Source organism: Brachyistius frenatus, unplaced genomic scaffold (assembly GCF_029030835.1).
Source record: "Brachyistius frenatus isolate BFR_SWC_R1_liver_20210118 unplaced genomic scaffold, ASM2903083v1 Contig_82, whole genome shotgun sequence".
NCBI lineage: Eukaryota > Metazoa > Chordata > Actinopteri > Embiotocidae > Brachyistius > Brachyistius frenatus.
In genome coordinates this window covers 93,920-121,280 of record NW_027210681.1, presented here as the reverse complement: position 1 = coordinate 121,280, position 27,361 = coordinate 93,920, and the positions used below count along the sequence as shown (strand labels likewise).

General features: G+C 41.8%; 1 protein-coding gene across 1 annotated transcript in view; it reads left to right on the top strand.

Annotated features, from left to right (window-relative positions):
- The first annotated feature begins 6,322 nt into the window (after positions 1 to 6,322).
- setd4 (SET domain containing 4) overlaps positions 6,323 to 27,361 on the top strand; it is a 40,659-nt gene continuing 19,620 nt past the window's right edge. The window contains exon 1 of the mRNA XM_069709308.1: positions 6,323 to 6,385. Coding sequence (XP_069565409.1) covers positions 6,380 to 6,385 — 6 coding nt within the window. The 5' untranslated portion in view covers positions 6,323 to 6,379. The remainder of the gene's footprint in view (positions 6,386 to 27,361) is intronic.

Genomic DNA, 27,361 nt, shown 5'->3' with positions numbered 1-27,361 from the left:
GCCCTGCGTGCCACGCCCCTTGGCTGCTGTCCATTCATTTATTCTCCCGCTTCCCTCTATTGACCTTTAAATTTAAGATCTGAGAAAGCAACTCCCCTCTGGTTCCCGACGTCCAATCGAGGGAGCCCTGAAAGTTCTTCTCTCCTCACCGAATGAGAGGGAGAATTAACAATCACCACCTGTTCATCAGTCCAATTAGCGGCAGCCATTGCACCTCCTGGCACGGATGCTGACACCCAACTGCTGGTGTCCGCTGCACCGGCAGCATCGGGAGTTCAAACGCAGCGACAACCGTCGAAATGTGAGGTTGTTGTTTTCCTTTTTTTTAACCGCCATAAGCTGGACGTGGTTTGGTTCACTTTGGGACCCCCTTTTTCTATTTTTTTTTTTACTTTTACTGCAGCTACCCTTAAAAAGGATGTACTGTTGCATGTGGTATGTATACAATTGGGGAATACTTCTTCATCATAATATTGCGCCTTGAACTTTGACCCTCCCGGTCACATCAGTCACAAACTGTGGCGCAACAACTGAAGTAAAAAGAAAAAGGATGCGATTTGGAACAAGTACGCTTCCTCTTAATGCCTTTTCTTCCTCTTCTTCTTCCTTTTGTGGGCGGGGCTTCAGCGCCACCAACTGTCTCGGCGGCTCAGTCGATGTGACGTGTCTCCCGCTGCAGAGGATTGTGGGTCAGAGCAGCCGGAGTAGGACGCCGGCCTGCAGACTGGAACATCCTGGTACTTTTGGCACACTACATTTAACATACTCTGTATTGGGACATACTAAGTCGTTTCCCTGGCGTACTACACAGTACGGTAGTATTGGATATATCACCCGGCTTTGCAGGGTAATCAACATGGATCATCGTGGTTGTAAAAAGCCTCTGAATGACCCTTCTCAGTTTCCTGTAGCTGGCATCCGTCCGCTAAATCCACAGCTCACCGTGTGGTTCAGTAAATTGTTGTGTTAAGTGTTTCGCTGCCTTCGCGTCACACCGTCTGAGCTGCGTTGACAGTGAGTCGTAATCCGTGGAAATGTTAGCGCACAACCTCGGGTTTGGGCTGATAGAAATCGGCTGCACACTTGATGCGCTCCGGGATGAATTTGAAGGACTGACATTAAAGGAGATGGTGTCAGACAGTCCTCATTAACCGCTGCCTTCAGGTATTAACCACAGCTGTACTCAGACTGACTGCCCCCCCCCCCTCCCCCTCCCGCTCAGACACAAGGAAGAGGTGTGAGCAGAGGAAGCGAGGAGCCATGTTATCCAAATAGAGATCACCCAGTAGTTCAGGATGCACACACACTGCTTTTTACTATTACTATATTTTATGTTTTGCAATTTTCTTTTACTGTGATGGAAAAGCTGACGTATGATTTCAAGCATCAGTGCCGGCTGCTACTTCATCTTTCGAGGAGCAACAAAACATAAAAGAAAAGTTTTGTCCTGTCTCCACCATCCGCCCACAGGGGGAAACCGCAGACTGACTGCAGGAGATGATGGAGTCCCTGAGACGACGCAGAGTGACCTAACAGCCAGGTGCTATCTGAGCCATTTGAGAGTGCAGTCTGTGGTAACAAATCACCGCCCGGGATATTAAGTCGAATTCCGCGGTCTGTGGTGTAAAAATGGCGCCCTGAGACCAAAAGTGTTCGAGCAGCAGCAGTAAGAGGGAGAGAGAAATAACTCAGCTCCTGTGCAAGTGCTCCAAAAGCCTCCAATCTCTCAAAGTTGCGCTTATTATTAATAAAATATGGCCGTTGACAGGAAAAACCTGCAGATAAATAAGGGAGTGCTGAAGATGGGTCTGTGATTGCTGCAGGCAAATCCAACTTCTTTTTTTTTTCTTTTTTTAGGGAGTTTTAAGAACAACATGTTCAAAATGCCAACTGCCGATTAATGATTGATTACACACTTTAACCATCTGTTCTAAGGAGCTGCTGTTTTTGTTTGTGTGTGTGTGTGTGTGTGTGTGTGTGTGTGTGTGTGTGTGTGTGTGTGTGTGTGTGTGTGTGTGTGTGTGTGTGTGCGTGTGCGTGTGTGCGTGTGCGTGTGTGTGTGTGTGTGCGTTGGAATAACATCCAGAGGGCAAGATGGGATTTTTTTTTTTAAATCGAGATCCAGTTTTCTTTCAGGAGGGCAGATGCATCCAAAACAGCTTGACAGTTGGCAGCGGACGAATACAGTAAGTGATCATATTCTCCTCCATTCTGGTTCAGTGATTCAAAGATATTTTTATTCTCACTGAGACAGCAGAATAAATAAATGGGGGCTGACAGAATTTAGATTTCCTACCCTGAGCAGAGCTAAAAAGCTGCAGTGATACTTCAATTCGGCAAATCTGCATCGAAACGTCTGATTGAAGCCAATTAAAGTCGGCAGTGACTGTAAACAACCCGCGAGTGAGGCATCACTCACGAGCTCCACTTACCTCTGAATTAAATACAGAAGAAATCGATTGTCGTGCTGCCGCATCTTTTCTTTGGAGGCCGGTGGGTAACGCGGCCACACACAGATGCAGGAAGTGTCTCAAATTGCAATACCGCTGAGCGCCACCAGGGGCTGGCTTCTAAAACACCTCTCCCATTCATAAAGCATCAGCTTCTCTCATGAAATGCAAAGTCAATTTGTATTTACTAATTCTTTCGATGAGTGTTGTGATGGTTCTTTTGAAATTAATTCGATATCTGGCCTCAAAGAGAGATATGTCTGGTTTGATTGACAGGCAGGAGGTGCAGCCAGGTTTCTGATAAAGGTGGACGGGGCAAAGTGTCCTCGCTCCTCCCAAGCTCGTCCAAATATGTTCACTTCACGAACTGGAGGTTTCAAAATGTCAGTTCTCAAACCAACAAGTTGAACACACCATTTTCTTTATTATTCTGATATTATTTGTGTGGTTTAAATATTTAGCAAAATAAAACCCAAACTCAACATGAACCACCTTGAAAAACTGAGAGGGGATTGCATTTATCCTTCAACAACTTTTTGTAGGCCAGAAGTAAAAGTCCTTGGATTGCACTGCCTAGCTGGTTTTGTGTGTAAACATATTGCTGGATAAAGAGAAGTGTAAATAAACTGCTGGTTCTGTATTTAGCTGCAGCTGTAAAAAGCCTCACCGGTTCAAGACGTCGATGCCTTGTTGGTGCACGGGGAATAGAAATGTACAATAATGCCAAAGGCCATATGTGAGATGTTAAAAAAGTTCATGGATGCATCTGCACTGTATGACCCTTGCCTTGTGGTGGTACTGACTTATGGACTTGGATTTGGTTCGATGTGACGTTTAGATCTCTCGAGATATCTAGGGAGATTTTCAAATGCCCCTTAAGTTCATATCTTCTAGTGCATCATGGCTATTTAGACCTACAAATGGCAGAAAGGATGCATTTTTAAAGGACTGCCTTGATCCAGCTGACACAAACATGACTATGTGCTCCTGGATTTCACTGAATTCTGCATTACCATCTTCAGCATAACAAAACTAAAATGCAGGCAAAAGAGCAGCAAAGAGCTTCATTTAACAAACTGAACTTATTCATTCAGGCAGGTTTGACTATAAAACACTAACTTTTATAATCCGGCTTCTGGTGTTTTGCAAATGTGCACAAGTTGGGGTATCTTCATCACGTGCATCAGTCTTTAACATTTCACCTGCACGACATTAAACACCATCTTTTTTTAGACCGTGGTGACTGCCGGGATTTGAGGAGTGTTAGCATCCAATTATCCACACGTATAACGGAAGGTGGTGAAAATTAGGATGATTAAATTTTGCGGGTGAAGTGTTAACGAAGCAGATGTGAGGTGTCGACCAGATGTGATCAAACGTACAAATACGTCCCGACTCACGGTAAAAAGAAAGCCATTAGGAACGAGGAACAAACTACGACAATGATCTTCTCCTTCGCAGACATTATACAAATGTTCTTGGCCCACTCAAAGCATCGCATGCTTGCTGCCAGTTTTGAAGCCTTAAGTTTAACATGTGGAGTCTGTAGCTTGGTTTTTAGAGCCAAAAGGGACCATATTTAGGTGATCAGGGGAGGAATTAGAGGTGGATTTAACGCTATGCCCCGCCCACATATACCAGCCACGCCCACCCAAACATATCTCTCTTTGAGGCCTAATATCTAATCAATGATGGAAATATTTTCAGAAGCACCATCAGGACAATACTCAGGGGGAGTAAATGTAGGTAATGACGCCATAAAGACTTGTGGAAAAAATGTGTTTCCTTTTTATTTCACGAGAGAAGTTGGTGCTTTTCGAACTGGAAGCAGATGTTTTTCTGGAACCCGCCCCTAGTGGACCTCACTGGTAATGCACTTTAAGGTACAATAAATGGACTCACATGAATAACATAATATTTGTACCTCACTTTTTTAATTCGTTTCTCTTAACTTACTTCTTGAACTTATGTGAAAATCTGATGATGTTTTTAGTCATATTTATGCAAAAATATAGAAAATTCTAAGAGGTTCACAAACTCTCAAACACCGCTGTCGGTAGACGAGAGGCAAATTTGACCCTAATTTGCATGAAGTTGAAATTTTTCATCCCCTTTTGCAACACTGGTCCGTCCCGCATGGCCTGAACTCCCATAACGTCAAAGCAATTAGCACGTGTCCCCCAGAAAATGAATGAAGAGTAACTTTGAGCTGCTTTTCACCTCACAGGAACTGAAGCAGAGAGACTGTCTGACTTTAACTGAAACTGAAACTGGTTTTCAAACCACCAAACAAACAAAAGTGTCATTTGCGACTGTGTTGGCAACACCACAGTACGACATAGAGCCAAAATATGTTTTTATTCCACTGCTTTGATCAGTACACGACTCTGGTTGAAAATTTTTAATTAAAAAAACATCCCTTTCATTCCATATTTTTATCCAGTTGGACAGTTTTGTAACATAAACTCATTGGCAAGTGACAAAATGTGGATTTTAATGTGAATCTAAATCCATTTTGTACACAGTGTTGTTCAATTTACATTTATATACAACTATTTCAAATAGCAAAAGAGATGTAAGAGAAAAAAATAGTCTCATTTTCTTCCCCTTAAGGTTTCATATACCCGCTCTTCTGTTAACCATGCTTGAGTTGTTACGAGTTGCAGTTGTACTAAAGTTGAATTAAAACTTAAAATACAAAATCTCCGCAGTTATAAGGGTCATGAAGCTGCTGTAAAGGTTTTGTGCAGCAACTTCTTTTATTTGTATGAGTCGTTTTGATTGGAAGCATCCAACCATAAAAAAAATTAAAAAATACCTGACACAACGAGGTGGTTGACCTTGATGTGTTTATTTCTATCCATTAAATACATATAACACGAATGGTCCATCTGGTGTGAAAATATTAGCTGGAGTGACAGAGTGTTTAGCTCAAAATGGATTTTGCTAATGCTCAAACACATGCCATCTAAATCCTACAGGAGAGATTAAAAACCTTTGATTGTTGAAAAGCGATTTCACAGATTTGTTTGTGTTGCTGTAACAGAAGCTCTTCAACTCGCTGCTGCACAGCCAGCGTGGAGTTAAACCAGCTGGAGCGACTCATTTATCACTAGTTTACCTCTCATGGGGGAGGGGAGGGGAGGGGAGGCGGGGTGTTAACTGCAGGACTGATGCAGGGCCGAGGTCCATCACTTCTGCTTGTCTGAGCTATAACTGCAGCCTCTTTGGCTCACTTAATATACAGTAAATGGGCCACAAACACACCACAGAGGAAGAACGTGGAGGTGCTGACAGATATTAGCTTCAGGCTCTGCTGCAGGAACAAAGAAACAGTTTCCTGTTTGTATGAAAACTGTCCTCCCCCCCCCCCCCCTTTTATTTTGTTATTATTATTATTATGGTCTTCCCTTTTCATGTTAGAGGCCAGAAGAATCATCATTGTGTTTGAGAACCCCATCCAGTGGCTGCAGTGAATCTTTTGCTCACCACTCCAGTCCAGCAGGTGGCGGTAATGCACCTTTAAGTTGGGTCTGCCAACCGCCAAAAAAATACTTAATAGAAGAAGAAGTTGTGAATGGGCCAATGGGAGATCAGGGCAGGTGAGGCTACCTGGAGGGTGTGGCCAAAAGCAGGAAGTGCCAGCCTTTGACCTCACTTCCTGGAGTCCAGGGCTGCTACCTGCTTCTTCCTTCCTCAATTGATCTTTGCAACCCTCCATTTTTAGTTTAGATGAACTCGTGAGCTTTGATTTCACTTATCGTTGGTGAGAAATTGTGTTTCTTTTCTGTGGATTACATCGGATGCGGAGAGCCCGACATTTTTTTTTTCGTAAGGAGAAGAAATAACCACTGCAGGAAGTGGAGGACTCCAACAAGAAAGTCTTGGTTTGAGCTGGATGTTGCTGAGCACACGGACCAATTGTTTGAATGCAGGTATGTGGTCGCCTCTAAATGCGCTTTACAAGCTGTGCTTTGATAGTTTCAACTCGGGATCCTTTTTTTTAAATGTTTTTATTTTGTTTTAGCCATGAGAACTTCAACCGGACGCCGACCGCCATCCAAAACAATCTGCGTGTGTCCATAACACACATTGTATGTTTAATTCATATCGTTCAGGAGTCGGTTTCATGCGCGTGAATCGCGTGCATATTTTTATTTATCCACGTGCACGACGGCGAACGAGACATTAATGTCAATATTACATGAAGTATAAGTCTCTTTCGCCCGTTTCTGTTTTTTTTTTTTTTTTTTTTTAATCGTCCTGTTGTTTAGAAATTCAGACATTAACCCCCCTCCCCCTCCCCACACCTCCCACCAAACCTCCCCCCCTCTCTCCCCTCCCTCCAGAGAAAAAGCTATTTGAAGTTGCAAAAGAAGCGATTCATTTTAGTCATTAAATCAAATGCGCATTATCTCGCCGCGGCCAAACAAACATTAATCATCGGGCATAATCTCGACAGGTAATCTCCTCTTCAGCTCGCGAACTCGCCCGCGAAAAGAGATAAATAAATATATTTTACAGCAGCCGCTCAGGAGAGAGAAGGTGTCCTTGCAAAATGATGTCATTAGCGCTGAACGATAGCTCCCACTGTGCTGCTGTTTCTGCCGTTGAAGAAACAAGTCGGTGCGTTCAGTAGGCCGTAGCTCAAAATCAAAATCAATAATAATATTCTTGGGCGAGTGAGTCTAATGGAGGGAGAATCTCATCACCCGCCAGACACCTCCAGGCGGCCGGCGCTCTGGAGAGCCACCGATAAGAAAATTATTTAATCAACTTTCCTTAGGGTTGTTTTTTTTTTTCTGAAATACACAAATATACAAAAGAGCTTTTGTATTGCGTGAATAACCAAATAATCGCTTCTACTTTTAGAGTCTGTCTCCCGGCGTTCATTAAACCCTAAAACACTCATCTCTGATCAGGTTTTATTTTTTTGAAGGAAAAAAAAAGTCCTTTAAAGTGGCTCGGAAGTCACTCTACACCGCCGTGCGTCATTCGTTTATGAATTTTATTCTATGAATGTGTGAAAAATCTGCCAACTCTCTCTTCAGCTCAGTCAATGTGAGGTATTATCAAAGGATTGTGGGTCAGAACAGCATTTTACATCATGTCTTTGGGTTTTTTCTGGCATAGTGTGGTGGTGTGGATATTTAAACACACAGCTCAGGTAATGTCTGTCGAAATGGAGAAAAAAAAGTTAAAGGAAAGGAAAGTAGGAGGTTTGAGAAGTCGGTTTGATGTCACTTGAAAAATGGCACAAAAAAAAAAAGTCCTGCTACAGGTCGTGACCTCGTCTCGTTTCAAAGTTTCTCTCGCGTTATGTCTTTTAGACTTTACGTTATAATTTTTTTTTTTTTTAAACACACCACATTTTCATTGGAGGGGGGTCTTTAATATCTTTCACCGAACAGGAGCTCAGAAATGGATCCATGTCACTGATTCTTTCTGGTTTCCGAGGAGATGGAAATAATCCCCGGTGAAGACAGTTTAGACTCTCGGTGAAAGTGGAGCCGAGACGGAAGCGTCTCACCTGAATCTCCTTCTCCTCTGAATGACTGTAATGATGTCGGCTAATGAGGCTGCCGGGAAGAAAAACTGAAATTTCAGAGCCGTACTTTTTGGTGAAAGTGACACAAAGATACGAGTGCTTATTTAAAGCTCCGTACGGAAACTTATTACTTTGGCAGCTTGGCATCATTACAGAGTTATGAACTTCAGAACCCAGTAATCAGTTTAACACGATGTCTGTGAATTGCCCGTCGTCCTGATGGTTGTTGGAAATCCTCCGTCCTGAAATAGACTTCGTGATGTCATTTCATTAACGGGAGTAAACACCTCGTGCTGTGGCACCAGTTTTAATTCATTCTGAAGATGCACTTTTTACTGCAGTTTAACACGTTTTTACTGGTTTTTGACAAAGAGGAAAGTCACACTGTCTATTTCACCTTTGTGCAACCGTTTCCACACGGACACACAACTTCATAATCCCTGTTATCCATGTTGCAGCCCATTCCTGCAGTGTATATATATATATATATATATATATATATATATATATATATACATATATAAAACATGCATTCACTCTCACAGGAGCCATACATCAGTTTTAATGAGGGAGTTTGTTTAGAAGAGAGCTCGTCTCCATTTTAAAGGTCTTTTTTACCAGCCAGCAGTAATGTGATGCGGATTAAGGTGCTAATAAGTCTTTTTTGGATGCCTTTTTATTTATTTTTTTAATTCGGGGGAAGAGACATTCTTCTCCAACACAGCGCTGCAAATTAAGCTGATGGAGCGGAATTATTTGGACGTGCGCAGCTTCAGGCGAAACATTCTGTGTTCTTAAAAGCTAAAAGCCTTCAAGCACAGTAGTGAAATTAAAGCAGCTCCACAGATACACACACACACACACACACACACACACACACACACACACACACACACACACACCATGTCTGTCAGAGCATCTTTCCTCCATTTCAAACCTCAGAGGAGACTTTTGTCCTGCCCTCGAATCATAGAAGGCGTCTTGCAGGGCTTTAAGACTTGCAGCTCTCCTCTGAACACTTTTATTCTCCTCATGGTCGTTTTCTTTTCTCTCATTTATCTCAATGAGGCAGTTTGTTAAAGAGCTCGCAGTCCAATCAAATACATATAAAATATGACGCTAAGTGCACATCGTGAATATCTGCTCGTTATCGCTTTACCGCTTTCTGTCACATCTGCTCCCGTTATTTATTTTCTTTACTTCTTCCTTCATTGTTTTGACATTTTATTCTCCTCTTTCCTCTTTCTGATGATGCTCCTCCTCGTATTTTGAATTTGCATATTATATACTAGTAATAAAGTCCGTGCGTTGTGTGACGTTTATTCAGCTGGTTGCTTCTAACTAATTAGCATTAGATTCAAACGTGGTCGTATTAACCCTAACCCGTACAGGAGAAGAGGCTGTATGAACGGCGCCCTCTTGTGGTGTTAACCACGTCTGAACTCTCAATTTTCAACAAGTCTCGAGTTCCCGAGTTGTGACGTTGTTTGCTGACGTTTACAGAAAGGTCAGAGGTCGTGGAAGTTCACGTTTGGTTGGATGTTCAGTATATATATTATAATTTTAGTCATGTGGCGTTTATCCTCATAACTTTATAATGTCGATTGGCCCAAACGGCTTCATCTTTTCTTTGTCTTTGCATTTCCTGCATTACGTTACCCACCCTGTTAGCGTGATAAATTGTTAGCCTCTGTAAATGGAAACCTGACTGCACCACAGGCCTGTCAATCAAAGTAGGACACCCCCCCCCCCCCCCCAAATATACCACTTTTTGAGGCCTAATATTGAAATTATTATGGAGTTATTTTCAGATGGGTTTCGAGAGAACTAAGCAAATGACACCGTAATGACTTTATATTTCTCTTTGTGAATAGAAGTCTAGTGGAGCCAGAGATTTTTGTTTTTTTTGTATTTTTTTAAACCCCCAGCAGCCGATGGTGATAATGCACTCTGGTACTTTTTCAGACTTTTCACACCATTTTCATTTTGTCTTTGTTTTGGGGAAAACTCAGTGAAACAGTGTTGGCAGGTATATTCACACCACCCTGCTGAAATACAGCTTCACCCAGCCGTTGGTGTGACTCTTTAATCTGCTGCCAGTTCATTAGTGTTCAAGTGTCGTTACTGCTGGACTTTGGAAATGTTTGCAAGTTGCAAACTTTTTTTTTGTCCCTCGGGACACGAGTGAAGCAAAAGAATCAGCTGGGAATTTTGCAATAATCCCGTTTACATGTTGAGAAAACGTCGTTAGAGGACAAAAGAAACCTGAATGACTTGGTGTTGGTGTCTATCAGCTGGACCTTGTCAGGACTGACGGATCGTTGCGACGGCTGGCCATCCCGCAGGAGACTCTCCGTTTAATGGCATCTGTTTAAATTTGGGGACAAAGTTTACAACAAACCAATGCATCAAACGTGGTTTCGGAGCGAAAGATATCTTCTTTTTTTTTTTTTTTGGCCCTCAAGAAAAAAAAACCCTCCTGATTCATGGTGATTTGTTTTGTTTGTCTGGTTGTTGAGAAGTTGAGTGATGTGGGAAGACTTTGTTTTCTTCCCTTAATAAATTGAGTGCCCGCTCCACTTTATCCATTTTTCATATAAGTGACAGACTCGGTCTGAAGTGTCTTTGAGTTTGTGGCTGCTGCAGCCTCGACGCGGCGTCTCCTCCTCCGAGGCCGCCGCTCTGCTCCGGCGAGCCGGCGGTGACATTGGCGCGAGTCTCCGGGGGCATCCGAGCGGATTAGCATCATGACCTCTTGGGTGTCTTTGATTCCTCCTTTCCTCCGCTCGCGTTTCCTTCCTCCTCGCAGCTCATCGATCTCCTTCCTTGTGTCTCCTCACCCCCTCCCCCCTCCTCCCCCCATCCTCTTGGGCTCTTCCATATTCCCTCACATGTCCTCTGATCACCTCTCTTGAAAATTTACCCTCGCCTCTTCTTCTTGTTTGGCAAAGTGCTTTGGGGAACGGGGAGTGTGTGTGTGTGTGTGTGTGTGTGTGTGTGTGTGTGTGTGTGTGTGTGTGTGTGTGTGTGTGCGTGCGTGTGCGTGTGTGTGTGTGTGAGACGTGGTTTCAATATGCTGCAGCAGCCACCGCCGGGATTCCACGCCGCGGGATCGCCGGGCTAATAACAGTCTGAAAGAGTTTTGTTACGGGTTCTGGAGGTTCAAAAGAAAAGCTGGAAAATCCTAAATCATCGTGAGGAACTTCTGGCTGACGGGCGCGTAGGAAAAAAAAAAAAAAAAAATCAATGTTTAATATTACACTGCTGGTTGAGGAGATGCAATTTGCACCGAGAGGCTAAAAACACGACGTCGTGATAAAAAAAAAAAAAAACCTCGATGTTCGGCCGAGTCATGTTACACAATGTTTAAAGGAGAATTAGAAAACGGCGCTGCAGGCCGAGTCCTGAAAGAAAACACCTTCCACTATTGAATCCAGTCAATATCACTTTAGAGAACTCTTCGCTCTTCTTCACTTTCACTGCTCTTTTGTTTACTTTTTTTTTTTCTGACTGCATCTGTTTCTCACACACACACACACACACACACACACACACACACACACACACACACACACACACCTCACATCTCATGAATGCACACTTTCCCTTCAGCAGCTTTTGTCGCCCTTTTTTATGTTTATAATATTTAAGGCATGTGTGTTTTAGTGGGGGGGGTGGAGGGGGGGGGCAACAACATGTAAAACACTGGACGTTAGATATTTGTTCAGACTGATAGTCAGCATTATTTAAACCGCTCCGTACCATATAATAATGTTCATAAAAGAAGGGAGCGAGGAGAGAAATGAAAGGTTGACGTGAACAGAGCCCACGGGCGCCGTCATCGGATCATCGCCTCGGGAGCTCGTCTGTGTTTTAAGATGAGGTGGAGACCAGCGGAGCGAAAACATCTTTTACTCACTTCACTACTTCTCCAAACAGTCAAGACAAATGACAGCGACTGCACACTTCCAGACACAATTGTTTGGATCAGCTCGCAGGGTGTGTTGTAAGCATACAGCGTGACAGACCTCATGCTGCGAGAGGACTTTGTTGTTGTTGTTGTTGTTGTTTTTTTCGTCTGCCTCGGCACTTTTTTTTTTTTTTTTTTTTTTTTTCCATCCCTGCCACATCATTAAGACGTCCAAGCAGAGGCAGGAGACATACAGGCCGCGGCAGATGTCGGTGACAGCTTCGCGATGCCAACAGCTCCTGTGGCGTAAACACGCCGGAGAGCAGCTCCGTCAACGCCGCGCCGACAGGAAGCTGTCCACGTACTTTAAAAAAGAAAAGATGATGACTTCCTCGCTGGCGGGGAGGCCTCGTCAGACGACGTCGTGTAAAGACGAGCGCCGAGATCCTCCGAATCAGCAGCGTGTGACACCACGTTTAAACTGAGCTTCGTGAGATCCCACAAACATCCGAGCAAATAAAAAGATTAGCGAAAGGACCTTTAAGTTTACATCCAAATATACACGTTTTTATTTAAATTACTTTGTTCGTGGTAATAAATAAACACATTTGGAAAGAAATAGTTTTTCAGGATGTTGAGGTGTGTTTTCACAAACGTAGTGATCTCAATCCAGCATCTTTCAACCACACAGCATTTAAACATTTCTCATTTAATTCGTAGCAATAAAGTCCATATTCTGTATTACAATTGGATTTTCTTCTTCTTAATAGTCTAAAGAGGAACAAAATGTATCATCACAATGTCCTGCTGCTGTAATTGGATATTTTTTTTCCACCATAACCACACAAAAAAAATATTAAAAAATGTTGAATAAACAGATTGACCAGACAGACGAATGCGCGCCATAATGTAGCAGCATGTGTCCTCGTTTATTGGATTCAACGGTGATGCACGGTTACAGCGGCACCTAACTTTTTACCAAATGTATTACTTTATTCAACTTTCTAAACAAATCAGAAACTTGTTCTGCGCAGGGAACAAAATGTTCGAGCAGTCGTCCCAGGAGCACTTTTAACTGTGAAGTCTGGACTCCAATAAGAGTTAATGATGAAATGAAGCGAGTGATTTTCTTCCTCAAAAGGCTTCATGCTTTTAGCAGGTGTTGACTTTTTTTAATTGATTTATTTTGGACTACTTTCTGCTGGTTCTGAAGCATTAATGGCCTGATATAAAAGCACAAAGCAGACAGCAGCTCAGATGTTTGAAGATGTCGGCCCAAAAGAAAACATTCACCACGAAGTTGTATTTTTTTACGTTGACAATGCATCGAATACTTTCTTATATAGCTTTTAAATTAATGTATTTCAGTTTTTAAAAGGTTTATTCTATTTTCTTTTTCACCTGTTCACTGGGATTTGTTCTCTGGATAAAATCTTTCCTCTCAAGGCAACCGTACACAACGGAAAACGACAATTAATGATCTTAGGAAACTTGTACATTTTTATTCAAAATGCAGGAATATAGGATGCTGGAGACAAGCGAGTCATATTCATAAAGATTTAAAAGAATAAAAGTTCATCTGATGATATTCTAAGAACATTCTGCAGAATTGTGACGTTTTTTTTCCAGAAATTTCCCCTGAAAAGTTACGAGTAGATCTTACAAGTCATCCAGAAAACATCTGAACCCTCAAGGAGTGAAAAACATTTTGAAGGACTTTGTAAGAATTTGTGACTGCGTGTTGAAAACACAACTTTTCAAAAGATTATTTTCTTATTGATGACGGGATTATTTTCTGATGGACCTCCAGAAAACTATTAAGGAGAGACTTCAGCATGAAAAACCCAAATAACTCCTGGAGAAATTTTATCGCCTCAGAATTTAATGAGAAGTTGAATGGGAGTCTACGGAGGCTGTTCGGAGCCGCCCTCTAGTGGCACTCGGTGGTATTGCAGCTTCACACCTAGCGACGGGGTCGATCACGCCTCCTCACGAAGATAACGGTTCCTGTTCCTTCCTTCGTTAGAGCTCCTGTGGGAAGTTTCCTAAATCCCTCCTGAGCTTAAGACTCCTTATAAGAAATCTTAGTTTGGAGCTCTTTGAATATTTGTGATGGTTTTAATGATGATGTAGATCGCTTACAAGCTCTCAGTTGCGTTGCAAGATTGGGAATCCTGGAGACTAATGGTTTCCATTAGTTGACCGTGCATCAAACATCGGTAAAACATTCACAATTACATACATTAACAACATAAAGTCATTATAAAAAAAAAGTGCGTATGTCGTTTGAATTCGGCTGCATGTACTGAGAGCTCTGTAAAAACAGTTATTCTTCATAGCTGAACTCCACAAAATGAAAGCTATTGAGCACAATTTGGACGAGTTCTGTGAAGCATCACATTGAACGATTAAAGAGTCATTATTTTTCTCGCAGCCATTTGGTGCAGCTGTGAAGTGGCAGGGGGACCGCTCTGGGTTTTTTGTTTTTTTGTTTTTCTTCCAGCTCTCTTGTTGATGCCAGGACGCCTTTCTGCACATACTAATGATCCCGTTTCATTGACCTGTATCTAAGACACCTTGTTTACCTGCCGCACGAGTAGTTACCGGTCTGCACATTTATAAATCTGTTGAATCGTTAAAATGCTGACGTAAAAATAAGAAAAAAAGTTAGATCTAAGCACGACAGATTATTTTCTTCTAGCAGCAGCACATTTAACATTAAGGTTCAAAACCGCATGCATCATGCGATCTCAGGTCCTCCTCCTCCTCCTCCTCCTCCTCCGGGACTGCAAACAGGTGAAACTGCACTTCGAGACATAACAACAACAACAACAACCACCACCACCTCCTCCTCCGAGAGCGGAGCGATGCAGGTGAGGATAACCTTGACATGGAGGCCTTGAATGGAGATGCATTGTGAGCGGGAAGCAGCTTCGCTCGTGTTACCTGGAAACTACAAGCTGTTAACAAACTCTTTAGAAGTACACACACACACACACACACACACACACACATTACTGTATTAACTCTGCAGTGGCTCTGGGAGGTGAAAAATGATCTTTGGGCTCCTGCTGACCACCTTCAGTACATCGTGTCACCTTTCAAGAACTCAAATACACGGTGGCCACTTTCTTCCAGGTTTTGTGTGAAATTTGATTAAATGCTAATTAATTTAGGAAGATGCAACATTTTAGGAACCAAAACAACGAGTTCGGAACATTTTTTTGGGGGTGTGGGGGGGCATCTGGTACCAAGTACTGTTTTTATTTAGCCTCTATTGGGTTTCTAAGCAAAGCTCAGTCGATGCTGAAAGGGGACATGAACACACAGGAGCTTTCAGTCTCTCTTTAGAGGCGCCGACTCCTTGAAGTTTGTTTCCGGTCCCTCCTTCGCTGCAGTAGTTTGTCCTCGATCCATGTTTCTTCAAACAGTCTGAAGTTTTGCACCCAGTGAGTTTTTAATGTGTCAAATTCCCCCCCCCCCCAACCGATAAGTGTTTCGACAAGCTCCCCCCCCCCCCCCCCGAAAACAAGGAAGTGGATAAACCAAAACTCGCCAAAACCAAAAGTCCTAAAAAAAAAAAAGTCACAAAAACTTTTTTAGTCATTTTTTAATTTTTTTTAATTTTTTTAAATGACTGTTTCATGAAGCATCGCCATGGTGACGTTTCAGCCTTGAGGAGGAACCATGTGCAGTGGAAAAACTAAATCCCAGGAAAGTATCCGCTACCAAAAGCGGGTCGAGTCGAGTCGGTACCGTGAGTGGAGATGGATGTTGTCTCGTGTCATTTCTAACCTCAAAGCCTTTTAAACGAGCGTCTACGGACGTGTTGCTGCAGTATTTGTATGTGCAACATGGAGCGTAATACTCGGTTATTAATTGGTGTCGTTATCAACGGCTGTCATCTTGTTTTCCGAGCTGTCGTACTGGAACGCGGCTCCCAGCTTCGACTTTCGGGAGTTAAACAGAAATCAATTCACCGCGTTGTAGATTTCACTTTCTGTTTCGCCGCTGACTTTGAAAACTCGGTATGCAAATGAGGCTTTTCAGACAGATTAATATTTACGAATCATTTTAGTCTAAACTGATGGGGGAACAGTAACGGACTGCGTTAGACCCAGACCCACAAAAAAAGGCCCGGCAGGTCATAAGTCGGCTGCGAGTGTCAGGAGGTTCCCTGTTTTTACTCCCGGCACAACTGTTGACGTTGACAAATGGTTTTGATTTCTCAGCTTCCGAAAATCTATTACTGAGCTTGGAAAAAAAAAACGTAGGTTTTAGTCTTTAACTGTGATCATACAGCATCACTACAGCTGCACAGATGTCAGCAAAACGGGAGCGATGTGCAGCTTCTCCATCAGTTTAGTATTTCTAGTCTTATATCAGCACTGTGGCAAACCACTTCACAGATACAACAACAAAAAAAGACTAAACACAACCCTGTTGTCTGTCTAAGAAAGTATTAAAAGGATTGTTATGGAGTAAAGACTTCAAAAAGGACAAAGTGGGGCGCTAGAGTTGAACAAAATGGTGTAATTACAATATTAGCAACAAGATTTATAGACTTAAGTATCACAAAAACAAGGCATGTCGGTCTTGGATGTTATTTTCTGAGGCTTTATTTGTGTGCGTGTTCCTTTGTAAACGAAGTTCATGTTTCTTTCTGGTATTTTTCTACCTTCATTTGAAAATAGTCTGAAATAACTTGCTTTTGTGTGACTGCTCTACCCGTTTTATTTTTATTAAATGTTCTCGAAGACTTTTAATGTTTAGTTTAAAGTTATGACTTTCATACGCGCTCTCGTGCTGACGGTATTCACTGTAAATAATAAGCATATATGATATAAGTAATTCACCCGTGTGGAGTTATAAGGCAGGCTTTCCACACTTCCCTGTAGGATCAAGTCCAAATTCCAAAGAAGATCTTTACATGAAAGTCAAAATGGACCGAATTGGTTATTACAAATCATCTACAGGCTTTTTAATATTCCTGCGGCTCTAATTATGCAACATGCATACAAATTGGTGGATTTTTGTTTAAATACTATTAAACATTCACATAAACTCAAAATACATTAAATAATCAATGCATTTCAAGGCCCTTTACTGTGCATATATTGAAGTAATACAAGGCGAAGGACACATCTTTTTTGCACAAACAGAAATATTTTTGTCGGGTTTTTTTGTCTGAAATGTTTTTGCATCACAAACACTCGACTGCAGGACTTTCTTCTTTTCTTTTTTTTCATGGAGCATCTCGAGGCGTGTCGGTAGGAGTGGGTAATAACAGAGAGGAGGGGATTGAGGAAAAACAACTCCTACTGTGATTAACAAAGCCTCAAAGCACTATTCTGTGTGTGAATCCATTTCCCCCGTGTTCCCATCAGTGTGAAATAACGGCAGCCACGATTCATTAGACCGGCCGACGTTTCCAATCGTAAAAGGATTCACGCTTCACTGTATTTGTTGAATCACACAAACTGACTTCTGGATCAATGACTTCACTTTCTTTTCCTCTTTTTTTTTGTTGTTGTGATAAACTAGAAGCTCTGTTGGACTTTTTTTTTTTTTTTCCTTCACCGAACAATTTGCATTTTTTATTATTCTCATTGTCTCTGTTTTGTCCGTTGGGTGTTGCCTCGTTCTTACGCATGCAGTCATCTGTTTTCGTAACAAAGCAACTGTATTTTGTTGGGCTTAGTTCATACGCAGTGTATTTCTAAATGAAAGATATTAACACACAAGATAAAAGAGGATGGAGCAAAACAACAAAAAACTGAGAATTGACTACAAATAAAAAAAAAAAATCTTAAAAAATAAAACAAAAAAAAACTGCTTTTTAGTGATGAATCAAAAAAAAAATCCCAAACCAACCGCAGCAGTAAAATCACAAACAAAAGTTTTGCATAAAGATCCATACTGGGAGCACTTTGGGCATTTCTCCCGTTCTTGATGAGGCAACAGTGTTTAGAAAATGTGCAACGGGGAAAAAAAAAAAGTTCTAATTTGCCATTTGAAAAGGGCACTTTTGCATCTAAAACAAAACAAACCAGTGCGTTATATAAACCAGCACGGCACCGCTGCTGCCAAAAGCTTTTAAATCTTTTGTCCTCACCATTTCCGTCTTTTAAATGGCACACGTGGATAATCGATATCTGAGCCGCGTCTAGACTCAAAAATCCTTCTTTAACTTCTGTCCCACCTTCGGCCTCTCGAAATGCCAAGAAGGAGGACGCGTTTGCAATTAAATTTTTCTGTTGAGACTCGTTTTATTTTATAAAACATAATGAAAATTGCTTAAAATAATTCATTAGTGACATATTACTCATCCAGTTGGGCAAAACCTTCCTTTTATTTTTTTTTTTCCAAAACAATGAACTATAAGCTTAATATTGAATTGTTTTTTTCTCTGTGTCTCCGCTGCACCAAAAAAAAACTCCACACGTGTTACAACTCCACCGACAAACTACACAACACACATATGTGACCTTTTGTTTGCTAACAGGTTGAATAGAATAGAGTAACAAATCAAAGGCAGTCTTTCGGAGTTTGGCATATTGACAGCTTCCCAGCAGGTAGAAAATTCCACTCAATAAACCATCTCGGCCCAGAACAGAAATCCATTTGGCTCAGGCCTCGCCAGCCTTTCAATTCATCAGCCGACGGCAAGAACAAAAAACAGAGGCAGGAGGAGAGATGCCAAGGAGCCATGAAAATACAACTTGCATCTGACATAACTTAAAAAGCAAAAGAAGAAAAATAGATCCAGTGGTTGAGACTCAGTTCTGTGTTTCTTTCTATAATAGCGCTCTGCAGATTTACACTATAAAAAATGAAATAAATATCATTTGTACAGACTAAAATTGCTGTTGAAATGTAAAGAAATAATGTATGTAAATTGTTTACCTCGCAGCAGGCTAACAGCGATGCCTCCGTCCCATGAATGCGCTTAAATAAACAAAAACATGTGATTTTTATTTATTTTTTTTTTTTTTTATTTTTTTTCCCCACATAAATAGCCTCTGCCTCTGCTGGGTGTGTACATCCCGTAAGGAATAAACTCAGGTTTCCAGGTTCGATGGGAGGGTGGGGGAGCACACAGGTGACGGAGAGGAGGACACCAGCCGCAGGAACATATGGGCCAAACAGGTTGTGATGAGATGGGATGTGACAGCCAATGAGATCCCCGGAGATTCACGTGAACCGGGGTCAGGTTGTAGCTGCGGAGGCATCTGTGGGCTGCAGGACAATCCTCCACGGTTTCACATTTTCAGGTTTTACATTTTACAGCGTGTCGACATTTAGACTTTAAAACAATTAAGTCGTCTCTGTAACGCGTTTAAACTTGTGACGATGGTCTATTTCACACGTGTTGGCAAATAAACAAGCAAAATGACATTTCTAAAATTGTGAGCAGAGCCCTCGTGGATGATAATATCTGTGGGGTTGTTTTAAAGCAACTAAGGAGATTATTTTAAATGAGCAGACTCTTCGTTGGAAATTTTATATTAAACCTTTAGTTGGACAAAATTTATTGTATATTTATCAAAATGTACGCGGGTGGAGAACTTGTTAAATTCATAGCCAAACAAAAAGTTTGACCTCAAAGCGAGAGGGCAAATCTGCTGACTGAAAAATGAATGCAAAGGTGCCACAAACTGCAGTTCCTTGAGTGGCCACTTGGGGCTCCAAAATCAAATATATCCCCAAATCTTCAACTTTTATAGCATATATATATATATGTATATATATATATATATATAGACCCACCACCATACAAATATTCATCCAGAGGAATGTCAGTGCTAATGTCAATTTGCAGGCAATTTGCAGTTCTCCACTTACGATTTGGCCCAACTCACCCAGGTTTAGCAGTGCGATGTATTTGTGTGCGCTTGAAGCACATCATTTATGTTTTTTGGTGAACAGTACAAAAACATACCAGATTATCTGCGTGTCTTTTAAGCAGCAGCAGCATCTCCAAAAAATGTGCGTACTGCACTGAAGTTAAGAGCCGGCCGACCCCGCCGACTGGAAGTGTTGAACTTTACCACTTTTCCCTTCTGGCGCCGGAATAATCCTCGTAGCGCTGAAAGATTCGGTCTGAACTCGACTGCACTTCATTTCCACGGCATAATCTCCCCCGACGTACCCTCCCAACGTGAAGGGCGATGTTCGCATGGCATTACGAGAGCGAGGGATCTGCGTCCGTTTGATATGCAATGAAGAGACCTGTTACCCCGTACAGTATGTATATCTCGGATCATTAGCCGTCACATTTCCTCTAGTTCTTATTCATTCCAGCTCCTCTGTGTCGGTGGAGCTGAAGCATGAAGACCGTGGGAAGGCTATCCTCGCAGAAGGAGATATATACTTTTTATTTTTTGTACAAGGCCGACTGCCTGTGTGGACATGTGGGTGTGTGTGTGTGCTGAAAGAGATGAGAGTGATCAGGCAGCGATTTTCCAGTGATTCCTGCATGTCAGTGTTGCTGTATAAGTGATGGATCGTAAGGGCTTTTTTTTTTTACGCTGCTCGTAATTTATTGATTTCATCCCTAAGCCCTCCCAAAGCCAAAAAAATATGGCAACTTTACAAGCTCAAGTCACTATACTTCAAATATTTATGAAGAATACAAGTGTTAACTGATTAAATTGTCGATTAAATGATGGTATCAGAGTGATCCAAGGAGCCGTATACATGCACGATTTGAGCACCTGTCAACATTTACATTATTTTTAATAAAATAAAACAATATTATGATCTTATATTTATATAAGTAGAGAATTTTGCGAGGCTTGTCTTGTGTGCAGACAGCTGATGTTGTCTTTTGTCCATTAGCATCTATTAGATCTGGAAAACAAAAGCCAGTAAATTGACCTTTTGAGTTGAGTATATTTTGTCACACCAAAGGTTGAGAATCATCTACTTATGTTGGAGATGAGTTTTAAAATGTTACAGCTTCGTAAGCAAGTTTCAACCCTGAAAAATCCATTTTTTTTTCTTCTTTTTTGACATGAATGGAAACAAACGGCCGCCTGCAATACATTTTCCGTGATGCAACATATGTGGTTTACACTAAACTCAGTGGGAATAGTCCTTTAAAGATTTAATTAGGATTACATTTAGATTGTGGTACGGATTAGAGAGTGACACCGAGCAGTGGGGGGGGCGAAGATTAGGGGTGAGCGGGAAATTAACGCAATCAATTAAGGGTCCTAACAAAAATAATGTGTGTGTGTGTGTGTGTGTGTGTGTGTGTGTGTGTGTGTGTGTGTGTGTGTGTGTGTGTGTGTGTGTGTGTGTGTGTGCAAGTATAAATATAGATCAGAGGTTATTGATTTTCGTGGTCCTGCTGGTTTTCCTTCCAGTGATCTAATCGGGGAGTATTTGAACACCGGGGATGTCGAGTGAGGCCCGAGGACCAGGAGAGAGCAGAGGAGCTTTGAGACTGCGTTAAAAAAAAAAAAAAAAAATTAAAAAGCAGATGTGTATCTTTGTGCCGCGTTCACTTGTAATTGATGATAAACTGTTTTGACAGCATCTGTCCGTCCTGACTCGCAAAACCGATCGTCAGTAATAGTCGCATCTTTTTTTGGCTGTCGATACTCAACAGGCCGTGTTGAACATGTTAGCTGTAATTCTGATTTATGGACCAGAAGAAGTGTCAGCATTTAGAAAAAATAAATAAATACAAAAAAAGTTTTGTTCCAAAAAAGTATAAGATGGATGGATGGAAAATTGACAGAAAAAAATAGAGGTAGTAAAAATGTACTGTATATATGAATGAAATTAGACAACAGTGCATCAGTCAGCAATAATGCCAAATAAGTTGACTGAACATAGTTATTAAAACTAAAATGAAGTAGAAACTATATCAAATTGAGAATGTGTTGATAATGTTGATCAAAATAATCTGAGACCTATTTAAAGCTAAAACAACACCAATTAACTTGAGACTATTTACCCTTCAAAAAAATTCATCACATTGACTGTTTTTGTTGAATTTAAGATATAATGGGCTCCCGATTACGGCTAATTAATGGCCTCTAATTACTGTAATTTTTGGTATTTAGGACGTGCCGAGATGCTGCCTGTTGTTCTGTGAGGAGTGTTCATGACACCGAGCGCCGTGTCACCTGACGGTGGATGTTTTTCCCCCAGTTAGCCGTAACCGAGTTGAAACGCCTTTCCTACTGAGGTCTATGCATCTTTCTGACAGCGGGACTATGAGTACGTGTCACGGCTCCGTGCCTGAGCTCCCACAGGGCAGTGAAGCTTTAAGGAGCGGAGTAACCGAAACTGCTTGACTCCACAACACAAACACACACACACACACACAAACAAACACACACACACACACACAGACACGTCTCTCTTAAAAACATGCGAAGTAAGAAATCGTGACTCTTTTCAACCCTGCGGTAAATGTCGACGCGGCGTTCGTGCCCACAATGCAGTTCTGCTGGTTTGACGCTGATCGACTCGGTGAGGCTGAACCCGCCTCCATTACGACGACGGCGACCTCCAGAGCTCTGTAGTCCGGGCAAAAGGAACTCAATTCTTAACATCTGCTTGTTTTTGTTTTTTTAAGGTGCTTTTTGTTTTGCTTTGGGAGGAAAAAGGTCCAGAAAACCGTTTGGACACACAGACTGTATATAAAAGTGTTCATAGCGTCCGGATCTGAGAAATGTGTGTGTGGGGGTGGGGGGGGCTGTTTGATTGACAGGCCTGTGGTGCAGTCAGGTTACAGCTTTCGATGGGCGGGACGTTGCATTGTCGGGTTTCAAATCAGATCAGTCAGGTCCACCGCTGGCTCCTCCCACAGCTCGTCCAAATATGGTCACTTCCTGCTCCGAACTGGCAAAGATGGTGACGGACAGAATCTGAACTGGAGGCTTCGTAACGGCTGTTAACAAACCAACTGGTGACGTCCCTGCTGGTCGCCGCTTGGTTCGGACAAGCAGGAATCGTCGGTGATTCAGACAGACTGAATAAGTAAATTCGGAAAATTCTGTAAAACCAACGAATATGTGCTTTTAACTCATAAGTTATAGACCAAATTTAATAGAAGCCTCAATATATTTTTACCTGTAAATCACCAAAACCTGGCATGCAGGTCTCCAAAAGTAGTGGAAACTTCGATTCCTCTTAAAAGTGAAATAAAAATGAATAAATAATAAAAAAGTAAAAAACATTGACAGGCCTCTTTATGGATATTTATCACAACAAAATCCTTCAGCTTCATTTTAAACGAAAACAGAAAGTTTCTTCACTCTATTTTTACAATTTCATATGTTTAAGTGTTTTTTTTTTCAAATGTTGCATCTAATCTAATTAAGAAAAAAGGTGGACTGCAGGTTTGTTTGCAAGTAATCAAATGGCGAGCAGGTAAAGATATGAAAGATAATTGCTGGCGAGAGCCGGCGCGGCTCGGTCAGCTCAATCCCAGGTCGGTCGATGGCTCTAACGTTTGAAGACTCACTTCATGCTCACTTTCATCCATTAGAGAAGGAATTTGTATTGAATCACCCACCTGATGTTTTTTTTTTTTGCTGTCAATCAAACTGATGGTCAGTTTGCAGAAATGCTGTTGGATAAATTGCATGTTTTGGGTTTTTTTTTATATACCCACAAATGTCTCTAAAGCAGGTTACCTTTTGCCCCGCCCCCGAGGTGTTCACACACCAAAGACCCGGTGCTCTCCTGAGGAAGAAAGGTTTCCTCACACATTAGATCTGACGTTGATCAAAGAGCATCATCAGCATGTTGAACTTTCATTTTTCTCCTAACCTGAATCTTAATCGCTCCGTTATTGTTCCCGAACAGCCCAGACTCATTAAACTTTTATCTCGACTCCCCTTCAAGCGCTGAGACATCCTCCGTCTTCGAATTTGTGTAACATGTACAGTGTAAGTCCCGTCGTAGAGGTCAGCAGCAGTCATTACTGTTTCTCACTAATGCTCCTCGACTGCCATCGACCTACTTAGACTATAATGAGAGCTGGCAATCTCTCCCCGGTCTGATGGGTGTTGCTTCTCTCCTCAGAGGGAGTCTCGAACTGACAATGATCTGAAGACTTCACCATGACTGACCTAATTACTTGGAGAATTTCTTTGTGAGTCATTCCTTTACATCCCAGTCGAGCGGCGACCAGCAGTGACGTCACCCGTCGGTTTGTGAACGGCCGTCACGAAACCTCCAGTTCGGATTTGCTTCCATTTGGAGCAGGAAGTGATCGTATTTGGACGAGCTGGGGGATCTGACTCGATCTGATTGGAAACCTGACGACACCACGTCCCGCCCATCAATAGCTGTAACCTGACTGCACCACAGGCCTGTCAATCAAACAGACACGCCCCCAAAAACAGGTCTTCTTGAATCTTCTTTTCTAATGAATGAGGGATTATTTTCAGATGGACCTCCAGAAAACTAATAAGAAGGAGTGACTTTAGCTAACAACACCGAGATAACTGATGGACACATTTTATTCACTTTGGATTTGATGAGAGAAGTTGAATGGGAGTCTATGGAGCCGGAGGCTTTTTGGAGCCGACCTCTAGTGGCACTCGCTGGTATTGCAGCTTAAGCCTAAACTGCAAACACACAGTCTATAGATCCAGTGGATGTTATATGAATTATTGTATTTAAAGCAGTAAAAATACCATTTAACTGGAGCCATATTTCTTTTTAAAATACGACAACTTATTAGAAAGTTTGCAGAAGACTTCAGTGGGCGGAAAAAGAAAAATTCAATAAAGGCCTTTTTTTTTTCTTTTTTTTTTTTAAACCTGAATCTGCTCAGAGTTTCCAGGTGAGATGTTATGTGTGTGTGTGTGTGTGTGTGTGTGTGTGTGTGTGTGTGTGTGTGTGTGTGTGTGTGTGTGTGTGTGTATATATATATATATATATATATATATATACAAGAGCTGCAGGCTAAATGGGAGCTTTGCATAAAAGCAACTCTGCACGTCTCAACTATCCGCATGACAGACACTCGTGCATCATCTTTCCCCTCCCCTCCCTCTCGCTCTTCGGAGGGATAATAGCAGCCTAAATAAATAGTGGAGGTGTGCAAAACGGGTCATTTTCTGTCCATCATCGCTCTGCAAATAAGACGCCGGCTGACAAATCCGCTGTAGCGTTCAGCCTCATTTGGCTGCATCGCTGCCTCGGATACTCAACTTTTAAAAATAGTGGATCACACACTGCGTACAGAGTTTGATGTCTTATATTGTGTCGTATTTGATGCCCGTTTAATTGAGGCATTTGCATTGTGTTATTTGGAAGTTAAAGCCGCTGTATGTCATTGTAGCATCTTTCAACTTATATCCTGCCGGGTCGACGGGTGTCCCCACAGCTTTACTTTTGTCCGACTCCATTTTGTCCACCTTTTTTTTTTTTTTTTTTTTTTTTTTTTTTGAGCGTGTGGGTTTAGTTTATGTCTGATTATTATTGCCTGTGGTTTTTGGAGGCTCTAAATGATCCACATTTTAAATGTTATTACTGCAATCAAATCCAATTAAGTGTTTAAATGGCACCAGTTAAGAAATTAATAAAGGAAAACCAAACCTTCACGCAAATCTCAGCTGCTTTCTGGGTTTGTATCAGAGCAAAGACACAAATACAGGTTTTTTTTTGTTTTTTTTTACTTAACACGATACTTCCAACATTTTGGGCATTATCTTAATATTTAAACACAACTAATTAAGTTAGTTTCACCCTTTGGTTTGTAAGATGCTGTTTCGAAGCCTCCAGTCGGACATTTTGGCCGTCGCCATCTCGTTTTCTTGGAGCCAGAAGTGACCATATTTATACGAGCTGGGGAGGAGTTAGGAGTAAACTGAGGACTTTAAGCCCCGCCCACCCATAACAGAAAAGCTGACTGTACCCCATGTATGTCGATCAAACCACACAGGCCCCCATAAAGATGTGTTCGAGGCCTTATATCTAAGTAATAATGGACTAATTTTCAGAAGGAGGGAATTTATCTCAACACCATAATGACCTAAAGAAGTTAACGCTTTTTGGATGGCAGTCTGTTGAAGCCAGAGGTATTTTTTTGGAGCCAGCCCCTAGTGGCCCTCAGTAGTATTACATTTTAAGGCACTTCCCCATTGACTTGTCAGACACGAAGACTACATTGGTGGATCTGACTCGATCTGATTGGAAACCCGATGATACTACATCCCGCCCACCGATTCCTGACTGCACCACAGGCCTGTCAATCAAACAGACACGCCCCCCAAAAAACAGGTCTTCTTGAATCTTCTTTTCTAATGAATGAGGGATTATTTTCAGATGGACCTCCAGAAAACTAATAAGAAGGAGTGACTTTAGCTAACAACACCGAGATAACTGATGGACACATTTTATTCACTTTGGATTTGATGAGAGAAGTTGAATGGGAGTCTATGGAGCCGGAGGCTTTTTGGAGCCGACCTCTAGTGGCACTCGCTGGTATTGCAGCTGAAGACTCTTCTGCATCGTCCTCATTTTTCAGATCCGGAAGCTACGAACACTTTTATATCCAGTCTATGTTTGTTTCAGTTTGAGTGTCCGTGTACCAACTTTTATTTCCTATGGTTTCCTTTTATTAAATTTGACCATATTTTATTTTATTTTTTCTCTCCCCTGCTGTTTAAAGTTTTCATGTTGCTCCTCTTTTATCTCCCAAAGAGAAGGGCAGCGGCGGACACTTCGAAGTGGGAAGACAGAAACCTTCATCTCCGACCTAAATATCTCGTTTTAAAGACCCCATACCGTGCAACGTGGGCTGATGTTTTTCCATTAGGACATTGTGGCTCCGAGGGCATTTCCCTGACAGTATGAGATGTCAGCTGCACGTTGCGCTGCTTAGACATGCTCTGCGGCCTCAGCACAATCCTCCTTGAACTGTACAATTTCACTGGGCATGTTGATTTGGAGCTCTGCCACACTGATATCCAACATAGTTTTTATCTCTATGCAGCAAAAATCAAAATTGTTCATCGAAGTTAAAAAAAAAAAAAAGAAACACGTGTGTTTCTAAGTTCACCCTCATCAGAGTTAATTTAGCTGCCCCGGAGGCATGGCAGCTACTTGAGGGAACAAACAACCGCCTAATCAGCACTTTTGAAGAATAAATAATCAGTCACTCAAGTATCACAACTTATTATCGGCAGAGAATTTTTTTTTTCCCGCTGTGTAGTTACCGACACAATGACCGCGGCGGCGGCAGCAGCACTTCGCTATCTCGAAACAGACTTTCTTCAAAAGAGTAATTACACACAGGGAAAGCAAAATGTATTTAAATGTGCTACTAAAGCAGCAAACATCAAGGGTCTTGGGTGGGAAGGGGTGGGAGGGAAGCCCTGACATCACAGGGTATATTCACAATATGTTGTGATGGAGATTGTTTAGTCTGAGATTACAATTTTCTTTTTTCTTTTTTTTATCTCAAATTACCATGAA